The 24,173-nt window shown below is 50.3% G+C and overlaps 1 protein-coding gene and 1 long non-coding RNA gene across 7 annotated transcripts in view; one reads left to right on the top strand and one right to left on the bottom strand.

Moving 5' to 3' along the window:
* Positions 1–23,667, top strand: part of LOC135183114 (uncharacterized) — a 46,618-nt gene extending 22,951 nt beyond the window's left edge. For 2 of the 5 annotated variants that reach the window (XR_010305411.1, XR_010305408.1), the window contains exons 2-9: positions 6,945–7,085; positions 9,492–9,847; positions 10,340–10,432; positions 13,331–13,439; positions 13,913–14,100; positions 17,728–17,856; positions 18,444–18,560; positions 20,617–20,705. This is a non-coding gene — a long non-coding RNA (uncharacterized LOC135183114). Of the gene's footprint in view, positions 1–6,944; positions 7,086–9,491; positions 9,848–10,339; positions 10,433–13,330; positions 13,440–13,912; positions 14,101–17,727; positions 17,857–18,443; positions 18,749–20,616; positions 20,706–23,582 lie in introns of those variants that run through there. The other 3 variants (XR_010305410.1, XR_010305409.1, XR_010305412.1) reach the window with 3 other exon arrangements.
* Positions 20,244–24,173, bottom strand: part of IGDCC3 (immunoglobulin superfamily DCC subclass member 3) — a 121,459-nt gene continuing 117,529 nt past the window's right edge. For both annotated transcript variants that reach the window (XM_064157958.1, XM_064157957.1), the window contains exons 10-14: positions 23,934–24,122; positions 23,568–23,672; positions 22,540–22,678; positions 21,493–21,700; positions 20,244–21,385 (exon numbers count right to left, since the gene is read on the bottom strand). In XM_064157958.1, coding sequence (XP_064014028.1) covers positions 21,221–21,385; positions 21,493–21,700; positions 22,540–22,678; positions 23,568–23,672; positions 23,934–24,122 — 806 coding nt within the window. In that variant the 3' untranslated portion in view covers positions 20,244–21,220. The remainder of the gene's footprint in view (positions 21,386–21,492; positions 21,701–22,539; positions 22,679–23,567; positions 23,673–23,933; positions 24,123–24,173) is intronic.

The raw sequence follows: 24,173 nt of genomic DNA, 5'->3' as shown, positions 1-24,173 counted from the left end.
AGGAAAAGAAATGTAACTTCTTTCCTCGTGTTTCTATAATTTCTTTTCTGTGCATATGCAAATTGCTGGTTTATTTGTGCAAGATTTATGCAGCTAAATGATGGGGAATTATGGAGGCAATTCAGCACTTAGAAAGGAGGGAGACAATTGCTGCAATTTGCTCGTGCCATGTGCTAATTCCTTTGGAGAATGCTTTTCCTAGTTTATTTGCACCGAGCACGGATCTCTGCACCCCGAAGCAAGCCTGGGGAATTTTCTGCAGGGTCAATATCCTGCAAATGGTTTTATATTTCTTCTTGCCTGTGCCATCACTTCCCCATCATACTTTATAGCAATTAGTAACAATAATGAAATGTAGCTGTGATTCCTTGGCGCTGGAGAAGGGCAGGCAGCGCTTGTGCGTCACACACATTTTCTGGTCAAATTGGCCATTTAAACATGCTGCTCAGGAAGCCTTAAATCCACCTCCATGGATCACTAACAGCTAAGCTCCAGGAGGGGAAGAAAGCACTGCTGGAAGCAGAATTTATTTTCCCCTCTGTTTTGCTCACTACCAAAATGGAACCAGCACTGTGAAGTGGTGCTCTCAGATTTGGGATGTCCTCTCTCACCCTGGTGTGCACACTTGCAGCAGCATCCTTACTGATGCGGTGAGATGTTGGCTTGCAAAGCCAACCTGGGTCATTTCCCAAGTTTTCCCATGGACCTCCTGGTATTTTCCTAAGCAGGGAAATCCACAGGGGTAGGATTGTAGAATCATTTAAGTTGGAAAAAAAAAACATCCAAGATTGAGTTCAGCCATTACCCCAGCACCCCCAGGTCACCAGTGAACCATGTCCCTTACCATCATATCTATTAAATCCATCCAGGGACAGGGACTCCGCAGCTTCCCTGAGCAGCCTGTTCCAGGGCTTGATAACTCTTTCAGGGAAGAAATTGTTCTTCATGCCCAATTTAAACCTCCACTGGTGCAACTTCAGGCCGTCTCCTCTTGTCCTGTCACTTGTTGTGAGGGTGAAGAGACTGATCCCCACCTGGCTCCAGCCTCCTTTTGGGGAGTCATAGAGAGAAAGAAGGTTTCCTCTCTGCTTTCTTTTCTCCAGGCTGAACAACCCCAGTCGCTCAGTCACTCCTCATCAGACTTGTGTTCTAGACCTTTCACCAGCTTTGCTGCCCTTTTTTTGGACCCACTCCAGCACCCTGATGTCCTTTTTGAAGCGAGAGGCCCCAGACTAAACTGAGTGTTTTAGGTGCAGTCTCCTCATTACTGAGTACAGGAGGACAATCACTGCCCCAGTCCTGCTGGCCACACTATTGCTGACATAAGCCTGAATGCTATTGGCCTTCTTGAGCACCCAGGCACACACTGCCTCATATTCAGCTGTCAACCAACACCCCAGGTTCTTTTCCACTGAGCAGTTTTCCAGCCACTCTGCCCCAAGGCTGTGGCATTCATGGGGTTGTTGTGAATCATAGAATCAACCAGGTTGGAAGAGACCTCCAAGCTCATCCAGTCCAACCTAGCACCCAGCCCTATTCAGTCATCTAGACCATGGCACTAAGTGCCTCATCCAGGCTTTTCTTGAACACCTCCAGGGATGGCAGCTCCACCACCTCCCTGGGCAGCCCATTCCAATGCAAATCACTCTCCCTGGCAACAACTTCCTCCTATATATCAAACTTAGACCTCCCCTGGCACAACTTGAGACTGTGTCCTCTTGTTCTGTTGCTGGTTGCCTGGCAGAAGAGACCAACCCCACCTGGCCACAACCTCCCTTCAGGTAGTTGTAGATAGCAATGAGGTGACCCCTGAGCCTCCTCTTCTGCAGGCTGCACACCCCCAGCTCCCTCAGCCTCTTCTCACAGGGCTGTGCTCCAGGCCCCTCACCAGCTTCATTGCCCTTCTCTGGACACCTTCCAGCACCTCAAAATCTCTCTTGAATTGAGGAGCCCAGAACTGGACACAGTACTCAAGGTGTGGCCTGACCAGTGTTGAGTGCAGGGGAAGAATAACCTCCCTTGTCCTACTGGCCACACTGTTCCTGATCCAGGCCAGGATGCCAAGTACAGGACCAAACACTTGGCTTAATGCTTTAGATCTGATGCCCGGATGCAGGATGGAGATGGGACACAGGGATGGAGGTCCAGAGCCCCGGGAACTAACCTGGAGGTCCTACAAAAGGACTTCTTGTAGTTAAATGTCACAAGGCAGCTGGTGCCCAGTGCTTAGGAGAAAGGGAAGTGATTTAGTTTGGGCCATTATCAGAAAAACATGTGTGGAGGAGGGGGCAATGAGAAGAGCAGCCGTTTTCTATTAGGATAAGAGTAGGTCAGGTGTAGTTAAAACTGGGTAAATGGAGCAGGAAATGTGGCTGTATATTACTCACCCAAGATATATTGCACACATTAGCTTTGTTTGATCAGGTTATTCAGAGATTCGGTGCTCCAAGTGCTGTTTTAGGGTGGCCAAATCCAGGCTTTGTACTCTATTAAAATAAATATATTGCTGGTGTTTAATAAAGTCCCTGAGTTTAACCCAAAGCCTGCCAGCAGTTGTTCCTGCAAGCCTGGGCTCTTAATGAATCCATGCCTGCCGTGGGCTTTTGAAGGTGGGAAGTGTGATGTTAATATTGTTTGTGGAGCAAAATAATTTATGCATGTTCATTTCATGACGTTGCCAGCTCCCAGTCTGTTTCTGCTCTTGGGAGCTCTAATGGATTTTCTGTGCTGGCAGAACGAGGGCTGCAGGTTTTGCTGCAAATGCTCCTCTGCTACCTTGAGCTGTAGAAATGCATCCAGGCTAGTGGAGCAAGGCTGAGGTGAAAACTCTAAGGCTGGGCTGAAATTTCATGGCATCATAGGATTGCTTCAGTTGGAAAAGACCTCTAAGATTGTCAAGTCCAACAATCAACCTGCCACCGTGACTGTTAAACCATGTTCTGAACGTGTGCCATGTCCACACATGTCATGAACACCTCCAGGGACAGTGACTTTTCACCACCCTGGGCAGCCTGCTCCAATGCCTGACCACTCTTTTCAGACAGAATTTTTTCCCAATACCAAACCCAAACCTTCCCTGGTGCAACTTGAGGCCATTTCTTGTCATTCTGTCATCCGATCCTGGGGAGAAGAGACTGACCCCCACGTAACTCCAGCCTGCTATCAGGTAAGACAGCAATGAGGTCTCCCCTCAGCCTCCTCATTTGGCTATGGAACGTGCAGTGTTGTTGCAGAAGGATTAGGGAAGTTCTCTCTCCCCTCTTAAAAGGCCACACGCAGTGCAGATGCGCTGTTGGCACCGGGTCAGTGAGAATGTGTTGGAGTTTTTGTGGTGCTGAAGTCTTTGATTCCTGGTGAAGAACTGTGTGTCCTCTCCAGAGCAGGAAGGTGCTGCAGACGCTGCTGAGGCAGACATCCATTACATCCTAAAATTAACTTGCATTAGACAATCTTCTAAAACTTAACAGCTTTTATCTCAGCTGTTCCCTGTGTAGCATCTTTATCTAGATTTACCTTTGATGCTCTTTGACCTGCCCCTTGGTGCATGGACAAGCTCTTTATCATGTCCCCGTGGCTCCAGATAAATACATCTGATAAGGATGTGCTTCTGGGTCCCTTTGGAGCCCTGGCATCTGCACAGCCAAGCTCACCTCATGGTCAGACTATGTGATGAGGTAGAGCAAACCTCCCTGTGTGTGTGGGGTTATCTCATGTCTGCTAGCTCCAGATATACACACACCCTAGTGGGAGGGGGGGTGAGTCCAAGCAGGGAACCTCAGATGAATGTTGAACCCATTCCTTCCCACTTGAGACCCCACATTCTGGTCTCTGGAGAGGAGTCTCTGCTGCAGCTAAAGCAGGGCTGCTTGTGACAGGACAAGGAATCACAGGATCACAGAATGTTAGGGGTTGGAAGTGATCCAAAGAGATCATTGAATCCAACCCTCTGCCAGAGCAGGACCATACAATCTAGCTCAGGTTACAGAGGAACACATCCAGATGGGCCTTCAAAGTCTCCAGAGACGGAGACTCCACAGCCTCTCTGGGGAGCTTGTTCCAGTGCTCTGTGACCCTTACAGTAAAGAAGTTCCCCCTTGTGTTGAGGTGGAACCTCCTGTGCTGCATGTTTAGACTAGGTTGAAGGAGTTTTCGCCATGAAGGTGGTGAAACCCTAGCACAGGTTACCCTGAGAGGTGTTAGATGCTTCATCCTGGAATCATTACAGGTCAGGCTGGGTAGGAGTTCTATGCAACATGCTGTAGTTGCAGATGTCCCTGCTGGCTGCAGGAACAGTTGAACTAGATGGCTCTTAAAGGCCCCTCTCAAGCTAAACCAGTCTGTGGTTCTGTGGTTGTGTGTTGCTGCACATGCAGGCAGAAAACCAAACCAAGTGTCCTGGCTGAGGGGAGGTTTTGCCAGCTGCCCATTGCCCAGGCTGCTCCAGCCCATCTGTGGGCAGTAAATCCTGTGGCAGCATTCAGGGCTTTCTTCTTTCCCTCTTTGCCTCCAACAAAGCTTTATTGTTTTGGTGTGACCTGTTTTCAGCACCTCCCCGAGTTCCAGCCATATATCTGTCCTTGCCACATCCTGGAGAGTGGCTGGGACCTTGACAGGGTCAGCAAAAGGGTAGGTCACGGCTGGACAGCAATTGTCCCCTGGACTGGGAAAAGCCAAGGCTGCTCCATGACCTGGAGTCTCTTAAACTATCTTTGAAGGGTCCCAGGCTGGTGAAGGACTGGGTTACTCTGCATCAGCATGTCCTCTGCATCCTTTTCCAGGCACCCTGCACAAAACAGTGTCCCTGGTTCTGCTTAATGGTTACTTTATTTGGACACAGGTGGTCAGGAGGCTGGAGCACATCCCCTGTGAGGACTGGCTGAGAGAGATGAGGTTGTTCAGCCTGGAGAAGGGAAGGCCCTGGGGAGACTTTCTCCTGCCCTTTCAATACTCAAAGGGTCCAGCAAGAAAGCTGGAGAGGGATTTTTTTCCAAGGACATGTCATGATAGTACAAGGGGCAATGGTTTTAAACTGAATGAGAGTTGGCTTAGATATTAAGCAGAACTTCTGCACTGTCAGGGTGGTGAGGCACTGGAACAGGAGGCTCAGAGAAGTTGTGGATGCCCCAGCTATGGGGAGTGTGTAAGGTTGGATGGGGCTTTGAGCAACCTGGTCTGGTAGGAGGTGTCCCGCTCGTGGAACTAGATGATCTTTAAGGTCCCTTCCAACCCAAACCTTTCTTTGATGTTATGATCGCACAGCAAACAATATTTTACCCTACCCTGGACATGTGTAGGCTGGTGGGGAAGGTCCTCTGACTCTTAGATGGACACTTTCTGATGAAATCCTGTGGGACTGAAGTTCCAGGCTTCAAATCTCTGCATTAACTGGCTCCAAGCACCTCCTGCCCAGCAGAGCCACTTAAATGTGGTCAGACCTGAAAGAAATGGTACACCTGAAGTGTGCAAACCACCAAGCTTGTGTTAAAAAGAGGGCAAGAAGCAGAACCTGGATAATAACCCATTTGTATCCCAGGACCACCTGGGAGAGGACAGATGGGGAGGCGTCACTGCCCCCAGCCTGATGTGCTGGAGGAGGTCCTCCACGTGCTGCCTCCTGACGCTCACCAATTCCCTCTCCTGGCCTATCCATCTCTGCAAACTGCATGCCCGGGAGCGAGCAGCAGCTCTGCTCCGCTGGGAGTGAAGGCTGCCGGCTCCCATCAGTCCGCTGAAACACAAAAGCCATGGGCAGAAGGTGCTAGTTCTGGGGGGGAGGATGCTGTCGCCCCAGGGAGATGCCAGTGTGTCCTGTATGCATTAATGAAACTCTCTTTCCGGTTAGGACTTGAAGGATGCTCATTGAAAATCAGGCTGCCATGGAAACCAAAGGTGTTTATTCTTTTGGGAATGCTGTTGGACGGAGGCAGGGAGAGGTGCAGGAGGGGGAGGAACAGCCTCTGCATGAGGCATTTTAGCGAACCTCGGGTTTGCTGTCGGTCAGTCCCTGTCTGGGCTTGTGGCTGCTAATTGTGGGCGAGAAAGCTTTTTGCCTCTGCTGGATGCTTTCCCCAGCCCCAGGAGCCTCCCTGCCCTTGGTGTGCCCCTGCAAGGATGTGGCACACACACCCTCATGGCCGCCGAGGCTTTGCTGTAGTGGAGGCGATGAGCAGCTTCGGAGCTCTGAGCATCCTTCTTGCTTGTGAAACTCAGGGACCTTCAGCTGCCCGGAGCCCACGGGTCCCGGCAGGATGGGTGCCAGCACCCCGAGGCCCTGCTGCTCAAGGAGAAGCAAGCATGGGGAAATAGTGCCATTATTGTGCCTCCTCCCTCTGCCATGTCCCATTCGTTTTAATTAAGGCAGCACATCTGCGCTGTGACAGCGACATTAACAGAGGGTGGGAGGTTACTGAGAAACGGTGTCGGCTTCCACACTTTGTCACTTCAAGTGCTGTCCCCCAACCAAACTCCACCTTGCTCTGCTGTCCTCCTTTCCGTCCTCTCTCTGGCCCTTGCTGGGAGCCCATGGTTGAGGGCTGAGCCCTCTGCCCCTTAGCCCCACAGAGCCCCTCACCATCAGCAGTACCTATCAATGTGTGCTTTAATTAGGATAATTACATGAGCTTTGCTGGGAAGAAGGACTAGAGCAGCTCCCTGTTGCTCATGGTGGCTTGTGGCTGCGAGCGCCGATGGTGCTGGGGGTCGTCGTTAGGTGTAATTAATGGCAAAGATACTCAGTGCTCTCTGCTGGGCAGCTTTGGACGGGGACTGCTGTGGTGATCCAGTGCAGCGTGGGCAGAGGCAGGGGGATGTGCCATGGCTCAGCCTGGGTTTGGCAGCAGCATGCGAAGAAAGAGATGAAAAGAGCAAAGTGGCCACTCCCCCCCCCCCATCTTGTGTTCCTGAAGTCAGCATCTTCCCACAGAAAACCTCCCCTTTTTTTCCAGGCACCATGGAAAATCCTCAGCGATGGAGGACGGGGCAGTGCCAGCTGGCCGAAGATCAATGAAGCCGTGATTTGGATTTCTCCTCCCACAGCGGTTCATGCTCTGCCAGAGCTTCACCGCCAGGGCCGGGCCGCAATTACAGTGAGTGCACCGATCAATTAGCCACTTAAGGCCATTAGCAGCCGCTGCCCCTATGGCTCCCTTAGTAGCGCAGAGCTCAAGGGCAGAGGGTGTCGGGAGGGAGCCCTCGCTCCTGGTACCTGCAGTGAGCAGCCTCTCCGTGATTTTGAACTTACTTTATAACCGTATTTTCCTCTTTGCACAGCAGTAAGGATCCAGCATGTCCTTAGCAGGGGTGCTGGGCAGCCCCAGTGCTTGGGGTTGAAGGTTTCACTGTGGATACTCTGATGTCTGCCCCTCCAAAGCCAGGCAGGATAAATTAATGCTGGGATTGCACAAACCCACTTTTCCCTCCTTTCAGTTTACACTTTGCCTGGCTGTGGACATTTTATTTCTTTGGGATTTTGGTGTTGCCTCTTGGGGTCAGTTAAGAAGTGTCAGTTCTGTTTCGTGGTGAAGTTTACAGTCAAAAATGCATCTTTGTTCAGCACTAGGAAAAAAACAAAGCCCCTTAGGGACTGGCTCTGGTTTAAAACATTCATCTTCAGAGGGAAAAGGGGAAGTCTTTCCTGAGATCCTGAGTGAGGGGCCAAGGGTGGGAAGGAAAGGAGGTATGTGGATGAATGCATTCTCTGAAGGGGAAGACAAATGTTTTCTCTGTGCCTCAGTTTCTCTGTTGGGAATGTGAGTGTTGCCTCTCCCTGAACATGTAGCCCACAGAACTGGAGTCACGCAGCTTCAGATCTCAGTGATTTAGGTTAAGTGGTTTATCAACAGCTGGACAGCCAGGAGCCAGCCAGCTCCAATGAGGTGGCTCAGGTTAAAGACTGGAGATGAAGCTCCAGGTTCTTCATGAAGTCGTCTTCATATATCGGTGAGCACAAGCACCACAAATACTTGCCATGGCTTGCATGATAAGCGTTTACATCAACTGTTTGTCTTAACACCAAAAGAGTACAGTGAGAGAAGGGTGACAAAGCTGGTGAAAGACCTGGAACACAAACCCTATGAGGAGAGGCTGAGGGAGCTGGGGTTGTTTAGCCTGGAGAAGAGGAGGCTGAGGGGAGATCTCGTTGCTGTCTACTACTACCTGAAGGGAGGCTGTAGCCAGGTGGGAGTTGGTCTCTTTTGCCAGGCAACCAGCAACAGAACAAGGGGACACAGTCTCAAGTTGTGCCAGGAGAGGTCTAGGCTGGATGTTAGGAGGGAGTTCTTCACAGAGAGAGTGATTGGTGTTGGAATGAGCTGCCCAAGGAGGTGGTGAAGTCACCATCCTTGGAGGTGTTTAAAAGGAGAGTGAATGTGCTTGAGGCTATGGTCTAGTGATGAAGGATGCTGGGAGGAACTGGACTGGATGATCCTGGTGGTCCTTTCCCACCATAGCAATTCATAGTGATGAGATGTGCTGAGAGATTTGGTCTCAGTAAAGAACTTCCTCCCAACATCCAACCTAAAAGGGTCCTTGAGGAAGGCTGAGGGGGCTGATTTCCCAACCCCAGCTCATAAATCATGCATGTAGAAAGTCACTTGGGGCACTCTCTAAACCAACGTGTGGCAAGTGTATGTATTTCTGAGCTAAAGGATTATTTTGTGGCTGGGAAGTGGGTGGCTCTGTGTGTGACTTATCTCTAGATCGACGTGGGGCAGTGAGTGTGGCGTGGTGTTTATAGGCACACGCGGCCTTGTATCTGCTGGTGGTTAGTTGATAATGCAGAAACATCCAGGGCTGTTATGTGCTTTTCCATGTATCCCTGTTACATCGGGTAGGAAAATAACTAGAGGGTTAACACACACACACACACACACACACACACACACACACACACACACCCCGCCTCAGCAACCCAGCCCCACCGATCTGGAGGATGGCATTGTTCCCCCTGGATTCAGACAAAAAAACCACAACCCAACCCAAACCCTTTTGAACAAAGCAATTGGCATCATTTCACTTGCAAATGGAGCAGGGGAGCAAAATAGCATTTCTGAAGCCGCAATTTATTCTTGCAAAGCCAGGCACTTACTGCACTTACCACATCGGCTTGGCGCAGGTTAAGTTGCAGAAAAGAGGGAAAATGGATTAATGATGAACGTGACAACCTGGGCAGGGTAAATCATCCCAGCCAAAGCCTTGCAAAAGCTCCTCTGCTCCTTGCACTAACTGCATTTTCGTCCTCGACTCCTAACAGCGTTAAACCAGGGATTGCTTCTAGGCTTGGCAGTGCTGGCTGCAGCCGAGCAAGCAGTAGGAAGGTCTGGGAAGGTGCCTGCTCCTCTCTGCCCCCACCCTGCTTCTGGGGAGCCCTCGGTGCCTTCAGAAGCCAGAACCATTAAGTCCGGTTCATTATTTTGTTTCCCTGCCTGCAATTAATCCATCCCTCAATGATCCTCTTTCTTGTAGATGTGCATATTGTTTTGTTATATTTCCAGACAACTTGGACAAGCAAAGTCTACCCTCCAGTGGGGACATCACCAGTGCCATCACTGGGACATCAAACCTCATCACCAATGCCATCATTAGGACATCAAATCCTATCATCAGCTCCTCCAGAGGAACAGTGGGAGATGCTCCATAATCTGGTTCCTTGAAGAAAGTCTCCCATGATCTCCTTTCTGTCCTGGTTTTTATTCCCCATCTCTCTTAAGCCTTTGTTGTCACACCAGGAGACCTCTCTCCGTGATAGGTGGACACCTGCCGGTAGCCGGCAGACACCTTAGAGTCACTGCGGCAGGGACGTGAAGAAAATGGATGTAATTTGCATAAGAGGAGCACAGAGCTCATCAGAGTAAGTCCGTAGGTGATTAGGGGTGACCTCGTTGCTGTCTACAACTACCTGAGGGGAGGCTGTAGCCACGTGGGGATTGGTCTCTTCTGCCAGGCAACCAGCAACAGAGCAAGGGAACACAGTCTCAAGTTGTGCTAAGGGAGGTCTAAGCTGGATGTTAGGAAGTTCTTCCCAGAGAGAGTTATTTGCCCTTGGAATGGGCTGCCCAGGGAGGTAGTGCCACCATCCCTGGTGGTGTTCAAGAAGAGCCTGCATGAGGCACTTAGTGCCATGATCTAGTTGATTGGCTAGGGCTGGGTGCTAGGTTGGACTGGATGAGCTTGGAGGTCTCTTCCAACCTGGTTGATTCTGTGATTCTATGATCTGTGCCAGGGGGAGTTTCTGGATGCCTTAGCCCTGAATCCTGGCTTGGGCTCACACCCCACTCTTTATTAAGAAAGCTATCAGAAAATAGTCCTAATCCCAGCAATTTCTGCACTGCCATCTTTCAAGGTCTCACCCCAAATGCTGGATCCCACCGCTGCCTCGGGGACAAGGTCTTGGCAAGGATGGAGGAAATTCCTGATCTTCCAAACAAAGTTTCAGGTAAAGGAATTAATGAAATGGCCCTGAATGTATTACTGCCAGCAGTGGCCCTGTTGTGACTGGTACCTGACACCCTGCAGAGGATGGGGGCTGTCTCAAGATGTGTTTGGGGCTCATGGGGTGATGCAGGGCCAGGAGAGCACCTGTGGAGTATCTTCCCTGGGGAGGATGGATTTGATCCTTTTCTCCAGGCTGAACAAGCCCAGGTCCCTCAGCCACTCCTCACAAGACTTGTGCTTTAGACCTTTCACCAGCTGCTTTGCCCTTCTCTGGACCTGCTCCAGCACCTCAGTGCCACTACAAGAAGTAGTGAGTGGCCCAAAGCTGAATGCAGTAATGGGGGTGTGACCTCACCAGTGCTGAGTACAGGGGGACAATCCTTGCTCTAGACCTGGCCACACTATTCCAGATGCAAGCCAGAGATACACAGCTTCAGACCCATCTGCAAAGGGACATGCCTTCGTGATGGGTTGGCAGCTATGTTGGATTCGCACATGCTCAGCACAGGCCTGAATCCAGCACCCCTATTCCTGTCCTCTGGTGCTTCTAGACTTGGTAGAGTTAGGTACTGGTTAGATTTGATGACTTCAATGGTCTTTTCCAACCAGAATTGTAGAATCAGTCAGGCTTGGAAAGGACCACAAGGATCATCTAGTTCCAACTCCCCTGCCATGGGCAGGGACACCTCATATTAGATCAGGCTGTCTAGAGCCTTATCCCGCCTGGCCTTAAGCACCTTCAGGGACAGGGATTCAGCCATCTCCCTGGGCAACCTGTTCCAGGGTCTCACCACCCTCATGGTAAGAACTTCCTAACATCCAGTCTGAATCTACCCATTTCTAGCTTTGTTCCACTCCCCCTAGTCCTATCACTACCTCAGAGTGAGGCTGAGAGACCTGAGAGTGTTTATTCTGAAGAAGAGAAGCCTGAGAGGGGATCTTACTAATGTCTGTAAATATCTGAAGGGTGAGTGTCAAGAAGAAGGGCTCAGTCTCTTTTCACTGCTGTCCTGTGATGGGACGAGGAGCACTGAATGCACACTGGAACACAGGAAGTTCTACCTCAACACCAGGAAAAGCTTCTTTACTGTAGGGATCCTGGAGCACTGGAACAGGCTGCTCGGAGAGGTTATGGAGTCTCCCTCTGTGGAGACTTTCAAGACCCTGTGTGTCCTGTCCTAGGTGATCCTGGTTTGGCAGGGGGAGTTGGTCTTGATGACCTCTTCCAGCCCTTACCATTCTACAATTCTATCATTCAAAGACTCCGGTGAAGCCTTGCTTCCTGCAATTAAGATTTCATTTTGCCTTTTACACTTGGGGTAGGCAGAGACCATCAGCACAGTGGGGTGGTGTGAGCAGAGGGGCATTTTTATTTCTGCCCAGCATTCACCTTCAAGCCCCACAATGAGATGTTTGGGGCAGGAGCAGCTCTTTCCATAAACCGGGGCCGAGGCATCGCTCGTCCCCCTGCGGTGCTGGCTGAAGGTGACGGTAAAAGGGAGTTCGTGACCCGAGGAGCTATTGCTGGCTGTTAAGAGTGTGTCAGGTATTAAGGGAGCATGTTTGAAGCTACATTATATTATTAAAATTCATGGGAGTGATTTATAGGGGTTTTTAAAAACAGCAGCTTGCCAATATAAATTGGCTTAGGAAAGTCAACTGTAATCCACCCAGGTCCAAATAATGACATTTCCTCCAATACATCCGAAAAGCTGAAAAGCAGAAAATAATATCCAGGCTCCAGAGATAAGGCAAGGACCCAGGGGAGAGAGGACTCTGAAATATTCATGTGATGGTAGATTGGATGGTGGAAATGGCCATTCCCAGCGGCTGTGTTTAGGGGCTGATGAATTTAGTTACTGTACCTTTATATTTATCGCTCAATAAACAAGACAAGCTCCTTCACGCCGCCGAGCAAGACTAATTTAGCTATTTTGGCACTAAGGAAGCAGCTTTCTGGGCAAGAGCAGGGTCAGATAGGCCTGCAGGAAATTAGAAGGCTTCTGGTTCAGCCAAGTGGGTGTTGGTGGGCTCTGGTAGAACTGGGACTAATGGGGTTGGAGACATAGATTTGAGGGTTGAACTCGCCCTGGACCAGCTCTGCAGTGGTTTGAGGTGCCCAGACTCCATTTTGGGGTGTTTGGGAGGTCCATGGGATCACAACATCACAGAATTTCTTAGATTGGAAAAGACCTTCAAGATCCTTGGGTCCAATCAGTAGTTTCACACTAAGTCCTTGACTAAACCAAATCCCTCAGCACATCATCTCATCACTAGGAATTGCTGTGGTTGGAAAGGACCACAAGGATCATCCAATCCAGTTCCTCCCAGTATCCATCATCCCTAGACCATAGCCTTAAGTGCCACACCCACTCTCCTTTTAAACACCTCCAGGGATGGTGACTCCACCACCTCCCTGGGCAGCCTGTCCCAGTGCCTGACCACCTGCTCAGTAAAGAACTTCCTCCCAACACCCAACCTAAGCCTCCCTGATGCAACTTGAGGCCATTTCCTCTTGTCCTATCATTAGTAATTCAGGAGAAGAGCCCAGCTCCAGCCTCACACTGTGAGAGCAAGCACAGCGCTCTGGGGCTTCCTGCAGCTGCTGATGGAGCTGTTCCAGCTCATGACTGCTAAAGCTGCTTTTTGGAAGTGGCAGTGAAGGTTTTACAGCAGCAGCCCTGCTGGCATTTAGCTTGGCTTCCTAAGAGTGGCACCAAACGAGCTGGTGCTGCCCGAGTGGCACTAGCTCTAAATGACCTTTTGGATAGTTAGGGCTTTATGGGCTATGATAAATTCTCCCTGGGCTGACAGGATTATAAGTGGGACATTAGCAGTAAGATCTTCTCCAGCGATACCTGAGGCAGTCAGAGATGAAAATACTCCTTTTTTTTTTTAGTATCTCTGGAGCTGAAGAGTTGCTGTGAGCTGCTCCCAGCAGAAATTTGAATGTGCACAAGCAGAAGGAGATTTCTTTCATTAGCTCTGAGGCTTGACCACGCAGGAAGGTGGGTTCTGAGCCTGCTAATACTTCCAGCAGCCCCCAAATCAAAGTGATTGAAATGCATGGCTCGGGTTTATTTCTTTCGTTTCTGAGATGTCAGATTAATATTGTCAGGCCTTCCTTTTTGTTGCCACCAAGGCAAGAAAAGTCCTTTTCTAATGCAAGCCACAAGCTTTATACAATACCTTGCCTTCACAGCTGCTGTCTGAAGTGCTGTGTTCCACTGAACTTACACAAAAATCTCTCCTGGGCGAGCGAGCTCTGATCTCCTTTTGCACCTCTTGCCTTGCCACTGGGAAATAGACTCTGTTTTGATGCTTGTATTTATTGCTAAGTGTCTATTAGACAATCCATGCTGCCATTTAGCAGTTTCAAGAGTTTGGGGAGTTGTTTGAAGTGACTCTTTGCTAACCTGCTTACTGAAAACCCCCTCAGAAAGTGCTGGTGGGCTCAGGCTTCCTCGTTTATTCCCCGCAGCCCTTTGCTTTGACTGTCCTTTGGCATCCAGAGCAGCAGCAGGAGGAGAAGACAGGACTGGTCCTCCAGCCAGCTTGCTGATCGATGTTTTCACAAAGCTGCCTGTCTTGGGGCTGCTGGGGAGGAGCTTTGCCACTAACACCGGGAGACACTGGTCCCTCTGTGACAGGAGTCACAGAATCAACCAGGTTGGTAAATACCTCTGAGAGCATCGAGTACAATCCATCCTATGAGTTATCCTTGCATGCAAGGCACTTCTTCACTTTTTGAAGAAAGACTGCAGATGATACTGAGCTAAATGGTGCAGATGACTCACCTGAGGGACAGAACCTGTCCAGAGGGACTTGGACAAGCTTGAGAAGTGGGCCCTTGTGAACCTCATGAGGTCCACAAAAGGTGAGTGGAGGGTTATGTGCATAGATTGGGGCAGTCAATACCAATCCAGACTGGGGGATGAAGAGCTGGAGAGCAGCTCTGTGGAGAAGGACTTTGGGGTGCTGGGTGAAAAGCTGGATGTGAGCTGACACCATGTGCTCATCCCAGACCCAGCCACGTCCTGGGATGATCCTCAGCTGCATGGGCAGCAGGTAAAGGGCAGGGATTCTTCTCCTCCATTGAGACTCCACCTGCAGTGCTGGGTCCAGCTCAGGAGTGCTCAGCACAGGACAGACAGACCTACTAGAGCAAGCCCAGAGGAGGCCACAGCAATGTAAGGGTTGGAAGGCCTCTGCTGTCAGGCCAGGCTGAGAGAGATGGGAGAAGAGAAAGCTCCAGATTGACCTTCTGGAAGCTTTTGAGTACTTACAGGGTCTGATAAGAAAGCTGCAGAGAGACTTTTTAGCAGAGCCTGCTGTGACATGACAAGGGGTGACAATTTTAAGCTAAAAGTGGGGAGATTCAGACTAGAGAGAGAACATTTTTGACACTGAGCATGGTGAGACAGGTTGCCAGTAGCACGAAGAAAGAACCACTCAGGCTGAACCGCTCGGGCTCGCTTATTCTAGCTTTATTTTTCTTGTACAAGTAGCCACAGGCTAAAATCTAAACAGAGCAAACTACAAAACAAAACCAAAACCCCAAACAACAACAACAACCAAAAAAAAAAAAGCCCCAAACAAACAAACAAAAAGGTTTTATTGTTCTGTTGTTTATACAGAGCTCACAATGGTGGGATCAGTGGGACTGCAGGTATCAAGACAGTTGAACATAAGGAAAGTAGAAGATAAGCAGCAGAAAAGTGCTTTGTAATTTGGGGTTTTACCATTATTCTTACTGGTTGGTTCCCAAAGAGGACTGGGACAAAGGTTCAGCATCTCCTCTGTTACTACTTTATTAACAACCTCAAGATGTTGCAAGCCTACAGGATGGAAATACGATCAAAGTAAAAAGCCCTCTTTGCTTTGTAAGTAAGAGCCTGAGGCAAGGCCCCATGAAATCAGGCTTTTCCCTGACTGGCTGTGCTGTGCACAGGCTCTTCTTGGTGCCTGATGCTGAACTCAGCCTCTGCTCTCGGAGCAAACCTGGGGCCCTGTCACTGATTTCCAGCCTCGCTGTGGGTTTCAGTGCTACTGCCATCCCCTCCTGTTGGCTGGGGGTGCTGGTGCTGCACACCTAACCCTCTCCCCACACACAGCTCCAGCCCAGGCACCTTCCCTTTCACTCCCTTTTTTGTTTTGGTTATTTTTCAGTTTGGTGGCTGAGGGAAATAAATGAGCAGGCATCGAGTTGCTAGTTAGGCTCTTCCAGCGGCGCTGGCGTGTGCAGCGTGGGGAGGGATAGATTTCCAAGCACTGTTTGCACAGATGAAGTCACTAAGTAGCCCCCCCCCCACGCTCTGCACTGCTGCTATTCGTTTTCATGAGCTTTTAATTTCCTTTTTCTTCTTTAATGGATCTTTCCATGCCTAAGTGCTGTCAGTCAGTTCAGAGAGGCCTCAGCCACAGCACCGAGCCACAAGCACAGAATGGTTTGGGTTGGAAGGGTCCTCAGAGCTCATCCAGTTCCAAACCCATGCCATAGGCAGGGACACCTCCCACTAGAACAGGTTGCTCAAGGCCTCATCCAACCTGGCCTTGAACACCTCCAGGGAGGGAGCAGCTACAACTTCTCTGAACAATCCTGCTGGAATGCCATGGGATGGTTATCCTGGAGGAGGCAGCAAAATCCACTCCCTTCCAGGTGCATCAAGCTTTGTAGCTTCTCTCCTCTTTTCTTGCCAACCTAAACTGGTGTACTGTTACCACCTTGGTAACATTGTGGGTGGAAGCTTTAAAAGTCCCAAACTGGTCCAGCACTTGCATCTATCAGCATTTTAACAAACTGAGGAAGAAAGATACAGCTGACAAACAAATACCTGAATCCAACAGCGTGAAAATACCCTGTCACAGCAGCAGACTATTCCCTGTCCAACTAAAGATGATGTGGATACTATCCCTGAGGTAGCAGCCATCTCTGGTAAGCACGAGAGCTCTGAGAACAGGTTGTGCCCTTTATGGGTTACCAAAAAAAACCAACAAATCATCTTCTGGATACTTTATGCCTGTATAATTTCAGCTCACCACAGCCAGAAAAGCAAGAGGGTTTGGTTGTTTGGGTTTTTTTTCTGTTGGCTCTGCCCAAAAAAAAGGGCAGTGAATTGGATGAGTGGAATTACCTGCCTGGAAAAATGCTAGAGGATGAGATTTCTGCCCCAAACACTCTGTGCTGGAGCCACCACCTGCCCAATATCCAGTGGCTTTATCTCTGGGTAAAACTCTGATTCATCAAGAACAGAGGTGAAGAAAAGCTGCTGCTCAAATGTTTGAGATGTCTGAACCAGTTTTAGGGTGCAGGGAGTGCCTGCCATTAGTTGATCTCTGGCAGGCAGGCAAGCACAGGTGCAAGGCGCTGGTGATGACCCCTGCCACAGTGTGGGCTCTTTCTGCCCTGTGCTTTGGGTACATAAAATGACACCCAGAGCCCTTTGCTGTGGCACAGCCCCATTCCTGCACACCATGTGCCTTTGCTGGCCCAAGGTGGTGGGTTTGGTGGCCAATGGGTTTGCAGGCTTGAGGCTCAGGAGGGCTTGCTCATCCTGGGATGCTGCCACAGCAACTGCCAACAGCATGGGGAGACACTCCCAGACCAGCAGTGTTCCTGGTCAACTAACAGCCTGGCCCAAGCCTGCAGCTGATGCCTCTGAACACGTCTCTAATTCCATGAAAACAGGTAGAGGCTCATGGATGACCTGAGAGGTGCAGTTCTGAGACCTGTAAAACTGCATCCAAACCACTGTCAACACATGGGGACCTCCAGTCCTACCCCAGGACACCATAGCTACCTGAGCACAACAGGTCTACCCAAGGACACCACGGCTACCTGAGCACAATAGGTCTACCCAAGGACACCACAGCTACCTGAGCACAACAGGTCTGCCCAAAGACACCATGGCTACCTGAGCACAACAGGTCTGCCCAAAGACACCATGGCTACCTGAGCACAACAGGTCTGCCCAAAGACACCATGGCTACCTGAGCACAACAGGTCTGCCCAAAGACACCATGGCTACCTGAGCACAACAGGTCTGCCCAAAGACACCATGGCTACATGAGCACAACAGGTCTGCCCAAAGACACCATGGCTACCTGAGCACAACAGGTCTACCCCAGGACACCATGGCTACCTGAGCACAACATGTCTGCCCAAGGACACCATGGCTACCTGAGCACAACAGGTCTACCCCAGGACAGTTTGGATGAACCAAGGACTTGGAAGCTGAGCCCCGTGCTGAAACCAAACACAAGCTCTTGTTTTTTGTTCTCTTTCTTCTTTGACAGATTAAAGACCAGACGGACTCCAGGTGAAGACTTCCAAAGGTTTTGGTTGGCACAACTTTGCCATTGGCCCTGCTCCAGCAGCAAGAGGGGCTGTTACATGTTGCTTCTCCAGTAAAGTGGCAGCTACAGGTACTCCACAGCCATTTCAAGGAGGGTTGTGGGTTTTTTCCCCTATTTTCATGGACTTGGGAGACTCTGATAATTCAGGGAAGACTGTGTTGTCCTGATGGATCTCCAGACTTCAGCCTCATCCCTTTGGGGACTGACCTGCTGCAACCATTTACGTTAGGTCCCAACAGTATGGATTGAGAAGAGCAGAAAAGAAACACACATCCAACACCGCCCCCCCCCCCCAAAAAAAAAAATAAAACCAAAAAGAGGAAAAGCTACACACCTAAAAAATAGTCTTTAAAGATTTACAGCCACCTCCAGCTGCCTCAAACCAACACCCAGTCTGCATTGGTTTGAGCCACCACATTTCTGCATAATTAAAAGAACAAAACACTAACCAAAAGCAAAAGCTCTACTCTTGACCTACTAGCGTATGTCAACTAGTCAAATGGCACAGCATTTCCCTTTAATAAAAGGAAGTAGTGACAAATACTTGTTACTATTACAATATCACAATAATATGATATTAAATTAATAGCATGTTCACAGCTGCAGGAAGTCTGAGCTGAAAGCTAATCTAAATTCTGTGTTCACTTTGGCAACAGGACTTAATTCAACGTGAACGTGGGCGTGACACACACGACAAGGAACCCAGCGGAAAGAAAAGCTGGGCTGGAGCAGGATGGGCTGGGATGGCAGGAGGAGATTGGGACTTCTTTGATGTGAGTTGATAATTTGAGCTGGTTGGCATCTCCTCCTCCACACTGCCCTTTTCAAGACCCAGCAACGGTCAGCTCCCAAGATGGGTTCGGCTGCCGGTCTTGGATGGTGCCATGGCATCATCCTCCTCACAGTCCCTTCCCAGGCCATCTCCAGGTCCAATATTGTGGGGCAGGAGCAGCACCCCATGGTAGGTGCGAACAGGAATCAGTCTGATGACCCATTTAGCCTCTTTAGTGGGGTGGGGAGAGGCTCTTTGCAGGGTTTAATACAGATTTTTACCCCTTCTGCCGCAGCAGAAGGGGAGGAGGCTTCAAACACAGAACCTCAAGAGCTCCTTGCTCTCGAGGTCAGTGTCATTACATCTGCTTGGGACAGCCTGAATGATTTGATCTGGAAAGACACAAGTCCTGCTCACAGCTCACCCAGCCCAGGGCACAGCACAGGGGAAGAGATGTTGGCCTTTGCCTCCTCCTCTTGTATGCTGCATTGCTGACACAGTTATGAGTAGCACAACTGCTGCCAAACGGGGAGGTGACAGGGACAGTTCTGACACGAGGAACTCTCTCTCCCACTGGTACCATTTAAAACAACACAATTCCGACCTTGCTTAAACTTCAACTCGTTTCCTTTCCTGATTCCTATCACTTGTCCTTGCACACAGGGGAGTGGGTCTGGCTTACCACTGCCTATATGAGTTCAAATCTTCACATTCACTGGCTTTCACCAGTGCATGTGGCAAGTAAAGGACTTGGGCACTGGCTGGCCAATGTCCCAGTCCCCTGTGTGTGCCCCCACCTCACCCTATGGAGGATGCTGGTCACACGGCTGTACCGTGCTAGGACAAGCCAAAAACTACGGTGACAGGTTGGTGGTTGGTCCCTGGAATGAGGGTCATGCACAAACCCTCTCTTTGGTGTCAGGAGCTTCTCTGCCAACCCTGGGCATGGGGAAGGGGTGGCTGCCAGCAGCTCCCAGCATCCTTCAGTGCAGGGTCTCATTCTGCATCACCACCAAGGAGTCTTCCTCCTTCATATGTCCCAGGGAAGTGAGACCTTTTCAGCTCGGCTCATCCTTTGGATGATTTGCTAGCTGCAATAGGCTGGAGGAGCTGGGAGCTGCTCAGTAGCATCTCAAGGGAGTTTGGAAGTGCTGTATCAGAGTTTCCTTGTAGGTGCTCCTGATGGCAGGGTGGGCTTTGAAGGGACAAGACAGTGATGTCCAGATTCCCACCTCCCAGAGCTGTGTTGTGCTGTTCATGCTGGCACATGCCATAAACCATCCTACTAGGAATCAGCCTTTGGGAGCAGCGCACTGAGAGGGCTGGAGGGCACTCTGGCCTCAGCGCTGGCATCTGAGCATACCCCACTCCCAAAAACACCCAGGGTGGACAGAGGCAGCCACCACCAGCACCCTCATCACAGCCCTGCAAGAGCCAACAGTGCCAGCAAACCACAGGGCATGGAGCTGCATGTCTGTGATGGCTCCCAAAATCTTGAAAGTAAAAAACCATGACACAAATCTCCACCACACAACATGGCCCCAGAACCCCACCTTAAAGTAAAGCTCATAACACTAGTGAAGCACCTGCTTCCTGCAGGGCTGGGTGGGAGAGGCAGGAATTGGGGGAGAGAAGAGGGCACGCAGGCTCTCACACGCACGCACACACACACACACACACGAGCTTCTATCACGCTTGAGGTAGAACATTGCTTTCAAAGGTTTGGAAGTGCTTTACATGGGAACGACGACAACAAAGCCACCAAGGTGGCAGGTACAGAGCGTGACTGCTGAGGTAGGACCAAGCTTGTACTGACCAAGTGCTATGCTACTTGTGTTCTGAAGTCGAAGGAAGACGCAGGTATTTCTGCTTCCCAGAAGACATTCATTCCGGTTGAGGTAGGTTCTGAGTTCACTCGAGTTGTCTGTCCAAGTCTTTCAGTAGCCCTCAGGCAGGCATCCTTTTGACATACACACACACACCTTTTTTTTTTTTCCTCTTTTCTTCTCTTTTTTTCCTTTTTTTTTTCTTTTTTTTTTTTTTTGGATATTTTTTAGTCAATCAGCAAAAAAAGGTATCCTGAGAAATAGCGAAAGTGTACAGACTCATGGAATCCAGGGAGACGCGCCCCTTTCCCAGGCTGCCACTTCTGGAGTCAAGTGAGAAAGGATTTCTCCAAATCCACTCTTCTGGAAATAAAACATAGATCCCAAAAGTAGTCCTAAAGCTGCTGATCAGGGGAGAAAAAAAAAAACAACAAACGACCAAGTCTGGGATGCGCAAGAGAAGGAGGCTCAACCCCGTCCCCAGTTTGTCAGAGGCAGCAGAGTTTGCCAAACTCTGCCAAGGAGTCTTTCGCTTAGCAGCCGCAGGGGAAAATCCATCGTGACCAGTCTCCATAAAACCATCGTTGGAAGAGGCCCAAGAGAGGTCAGAAAGATAAAACTTCACAAGAGTTTCCAAAAGCCTGTGTACATCTATATATATATATATATATATATATTTTATATATATATAAAAAAATAAAGCAAAACAAAAAAATAACAATCAGACCTTAGAAATCTTCAATTGACCTGAGATTGACGACTCCTCGTAAAGACGTCACCAGCCGTGGGTTTGGTTTCTGGTAACTCCTACAAGAGGCTTCGAGTCTTGGCAGTTTTATCCTTCATTGGTGGGACCTTGGTTGGGAGCTGGAGCAGTTGGGCTGCCACTGCAGGGGCTTTTCGGGAGGGGGCCTGGCTGCTCCTCCATGAAGCTGAACTCATCCAGAGGGAGTGTGGTGAGCTGAGTATCGTTGTGGGTGGCTGTCGAGCTGTGAGCTGACTGAAGAGACAGAGGGGGACAGTGCGGTGACGGCAGCAGGGCACTGGTGCTCTTAGACATGCAGCCGTGTCTGCATTCCCAGGTGGGCTCCCACCCGCTGCACTTACCGTTATTCCCTTCTCCTGCTGTTCCTGCGATGGGGATGCTGGGAATAACCTCTCCAGCTCATTCATATCCAGCTGCTTTCCGTTCAGGTTCCGGTCGTCCCTGTCCCTGCGAGTGGCTCCGTTCAGGACGAGGCCAGCGGAGCTCCGCTGGTTCCTGGGGATCTGTGGGGTTGACAGCTGCTCCTGCACGTTTTTGCACATCAGCAGCCTGACAAAGAGACACAGAGTCTGAGGCTGAGCAAAGCTGCTGCCTCTTCCCTGTTCCTTCCCCCAGGGCTGGGTCTGCTTCATTCCTGTGCTATGTTCCTTTACACCTTAAACCCCTCCTACAGTCACCTCTCTTGCCCTTGCCAAGAGAGGGATTCTGCTTTACAAGCAGGGTCAAGGTTTGCCAGAGCAGAAATAGTGATGGTCCTGGGAAGCACCAGGCTCCTTGAGGGCAGCCAGGGACGATGGGGTATATTTGGAGAAGCCCACTTTGGGGGGAGGCAGGAGCCATGCTGCAAGCAGCACATGGCCTTTGCAGGAGCTGGGCTGTGCAGTGGCACACTGCATCATGGATGTCCCAAGACGCACACAGAAAGCACAGAATCCCTGCCACAACACAGGTGCTGCAGCAGGTCCAGAGAGCAACAAAGCTAGTGGAAGGTCTAAAAAGTCTCCTGAGGAGCAGCTGAGGGAGCTGGGGTGTTTCAGCCTGCAGAAAAGGAGGCTGAGAAGAGAGCTGCCTCTCTACAACAGCCTGAATACTGTAGTATCAAGGGACAGAAGGAGAGGAAGTGGCCTCAGGTTGTATCAGGGGAGGTTTAGGTCAGACATGAGGAACAATTTCTTCTCTGAAAGGGTTGTGAAGCTCTGGAACAGGCTTGCCCAGAGCAGTGGTGGAGTTGCCCCCATTCCTGGAGGGATTGAAAAGCCATGTAGATGTGGCGCTGAGGGACATGGTTGATTCTGTGATCACACTGTGGGTGCGAGACCCCTGCAGCAACACCCACATGCCATTAGGCACCATCAGCTCCTGTGAGCAGTGGTGTGAGCAATCCCTACCTGCCTCTGTACCCAAACATGAGGAAAAGGACACAGAATATGATGCAGGTGACGCCGATGTGGATCCCAATGATGATGCCAGTGGCAGAGGTTTTATTGTTCTGCTCGTCCTTCATGCAGTCGCAAGGAGGATTCAGCACTGCCAGAAGAAAGGGGGAGAGGGGGGTCAGAGGTGCTATTTGACTGCTGCTCCTTCAGCTTTTGGGGAGCCCAGAGCAAAAGTTAGAGCCTGAGCAGTACTGGGAGCCACGTTTGGGGAAGAAGAAAGCAGGATGTGGAAGTGCCCCCACCCCAGCTGCCAGAGCAACTGCCCTGCTTCTGGTACCCCAGGAAGGCAACCACAGCAGGCATAGGACTGGAGGGTCTGAGTAGGAAGATGCCAACGAGATTAGTATTTACTCCAAACAGACAGAAGAGTAATAACTGTTTCATGCAGATATTCCCACTGGAAGGCTTAAAATGCTTCCAAGAGCAGCAGGATGTTTTTTACACATAGGTGAATCTGAAAGGTGTGATCAGTTAAAGATTCCCTCCAGAGATTTCTTCCTTTCTGCCACGTAATGTAGTGCTCATGCTCTGCAGCCTTTCTCCTTTCCCAGCACCACTGAAGGTTAAAGTATCCAGGAGAGTGGAGATGCTCAGCACACCACATCTCACCCAAGGATGGCAGCTCCTGGCTTTTGTATGAGGGTTGTTCATGCCCACAGCTTTACCTCTGGCTCAGGCTTAGGGGACAACACTGGCAATTACAGGGACATTGGGTTAGTCCTTGTTCCCTTGGTAAAAAAGCCATCAGGTGGGACTGGCCAATGGGGATGGTGCAAGCCACATGGCAGAGAAGTTAACCCTACCAGCACTAAGCAGTCCCAGCCCTGCCAAGGTTTGCTTCACCTTTACTTGTGATGCTGCAAACGAACAAGTGGCCAAAGGTGAGATGCAGCAGAGCCATGGGTGTCTGGGGGATGTGTCTGGCCTTGCCACCAGGAAAGTTTTCATAAACCACCTCCAATCCCAGTGTCCCACCTCACCTGTCCTCTCCACAGTTTCCCTCAAGGACACGAAGCGGACAGTTGAATTTCCATCCCCGTGCTGGTTATAGGCCAGGAGCTTGACTTCATACACCACCGACGCGTCTGTTTTGAAGGAGGCACAAGAAGAGCATTTCAGGTTTAGTCTTCAGCATTCCCTCCAGGAGTGATGCTAATTTAGGACACACATTTCACACACGAGATGCTGCAAACAAGTACCTGCTGCTGGGAAAGCCACGGGGAGCCCTGGAGCAGAGCTGCAGCATCTCCTGCTTAGCAGCTGCACAAACACACCCGAGCTCTCCCATCACCACAGAGCCTACCAGCATCAGCAGAGGACCTGGATCAGGCTGCCACTGTACTCACCTAGGTGGGTAATGTTGTATGCTGTGACGTTGCTGGGCAGCAGCACTGGACCCGTGTACTGGGAGAGGTGGACCTTGCGGTAGTACAGCTTGAAGCCTTCGTGCTGGCCCAGTTTGATGGAGGGCTCCCAGGTAGCCAGGACGGCAGTGCTGTTAATGACTTTAATAAAGAGGGATGGCATGGCTGGGACTGAAAGAGAGAGAAAAAGACAGTGGCTTGCACCTGCTTTTTGAGCCTGCA

The sequence above is a fragment of the Pogoniulus pusillus genome, chromosome 17 (assembly GCF_015220805.1).
Source record: "Pogoniulus pusillus isolate bPogPus1 chromosome 17, bPogPus1.pri, whole genome shotgun sequence".
Taxonomy (NCBI): domain Eukaryota; kingdom Metazoa; phylum Chordata; class Aves; order Piciformes; family Lybiidae; genus Pogoniulus; species Pogoniulus pusillus.
The sequence above is the reverse complement of the archived record's forward strand: the minus strand, read 5'-3'. Positions and strand labels throughout refer to the sequence as shown.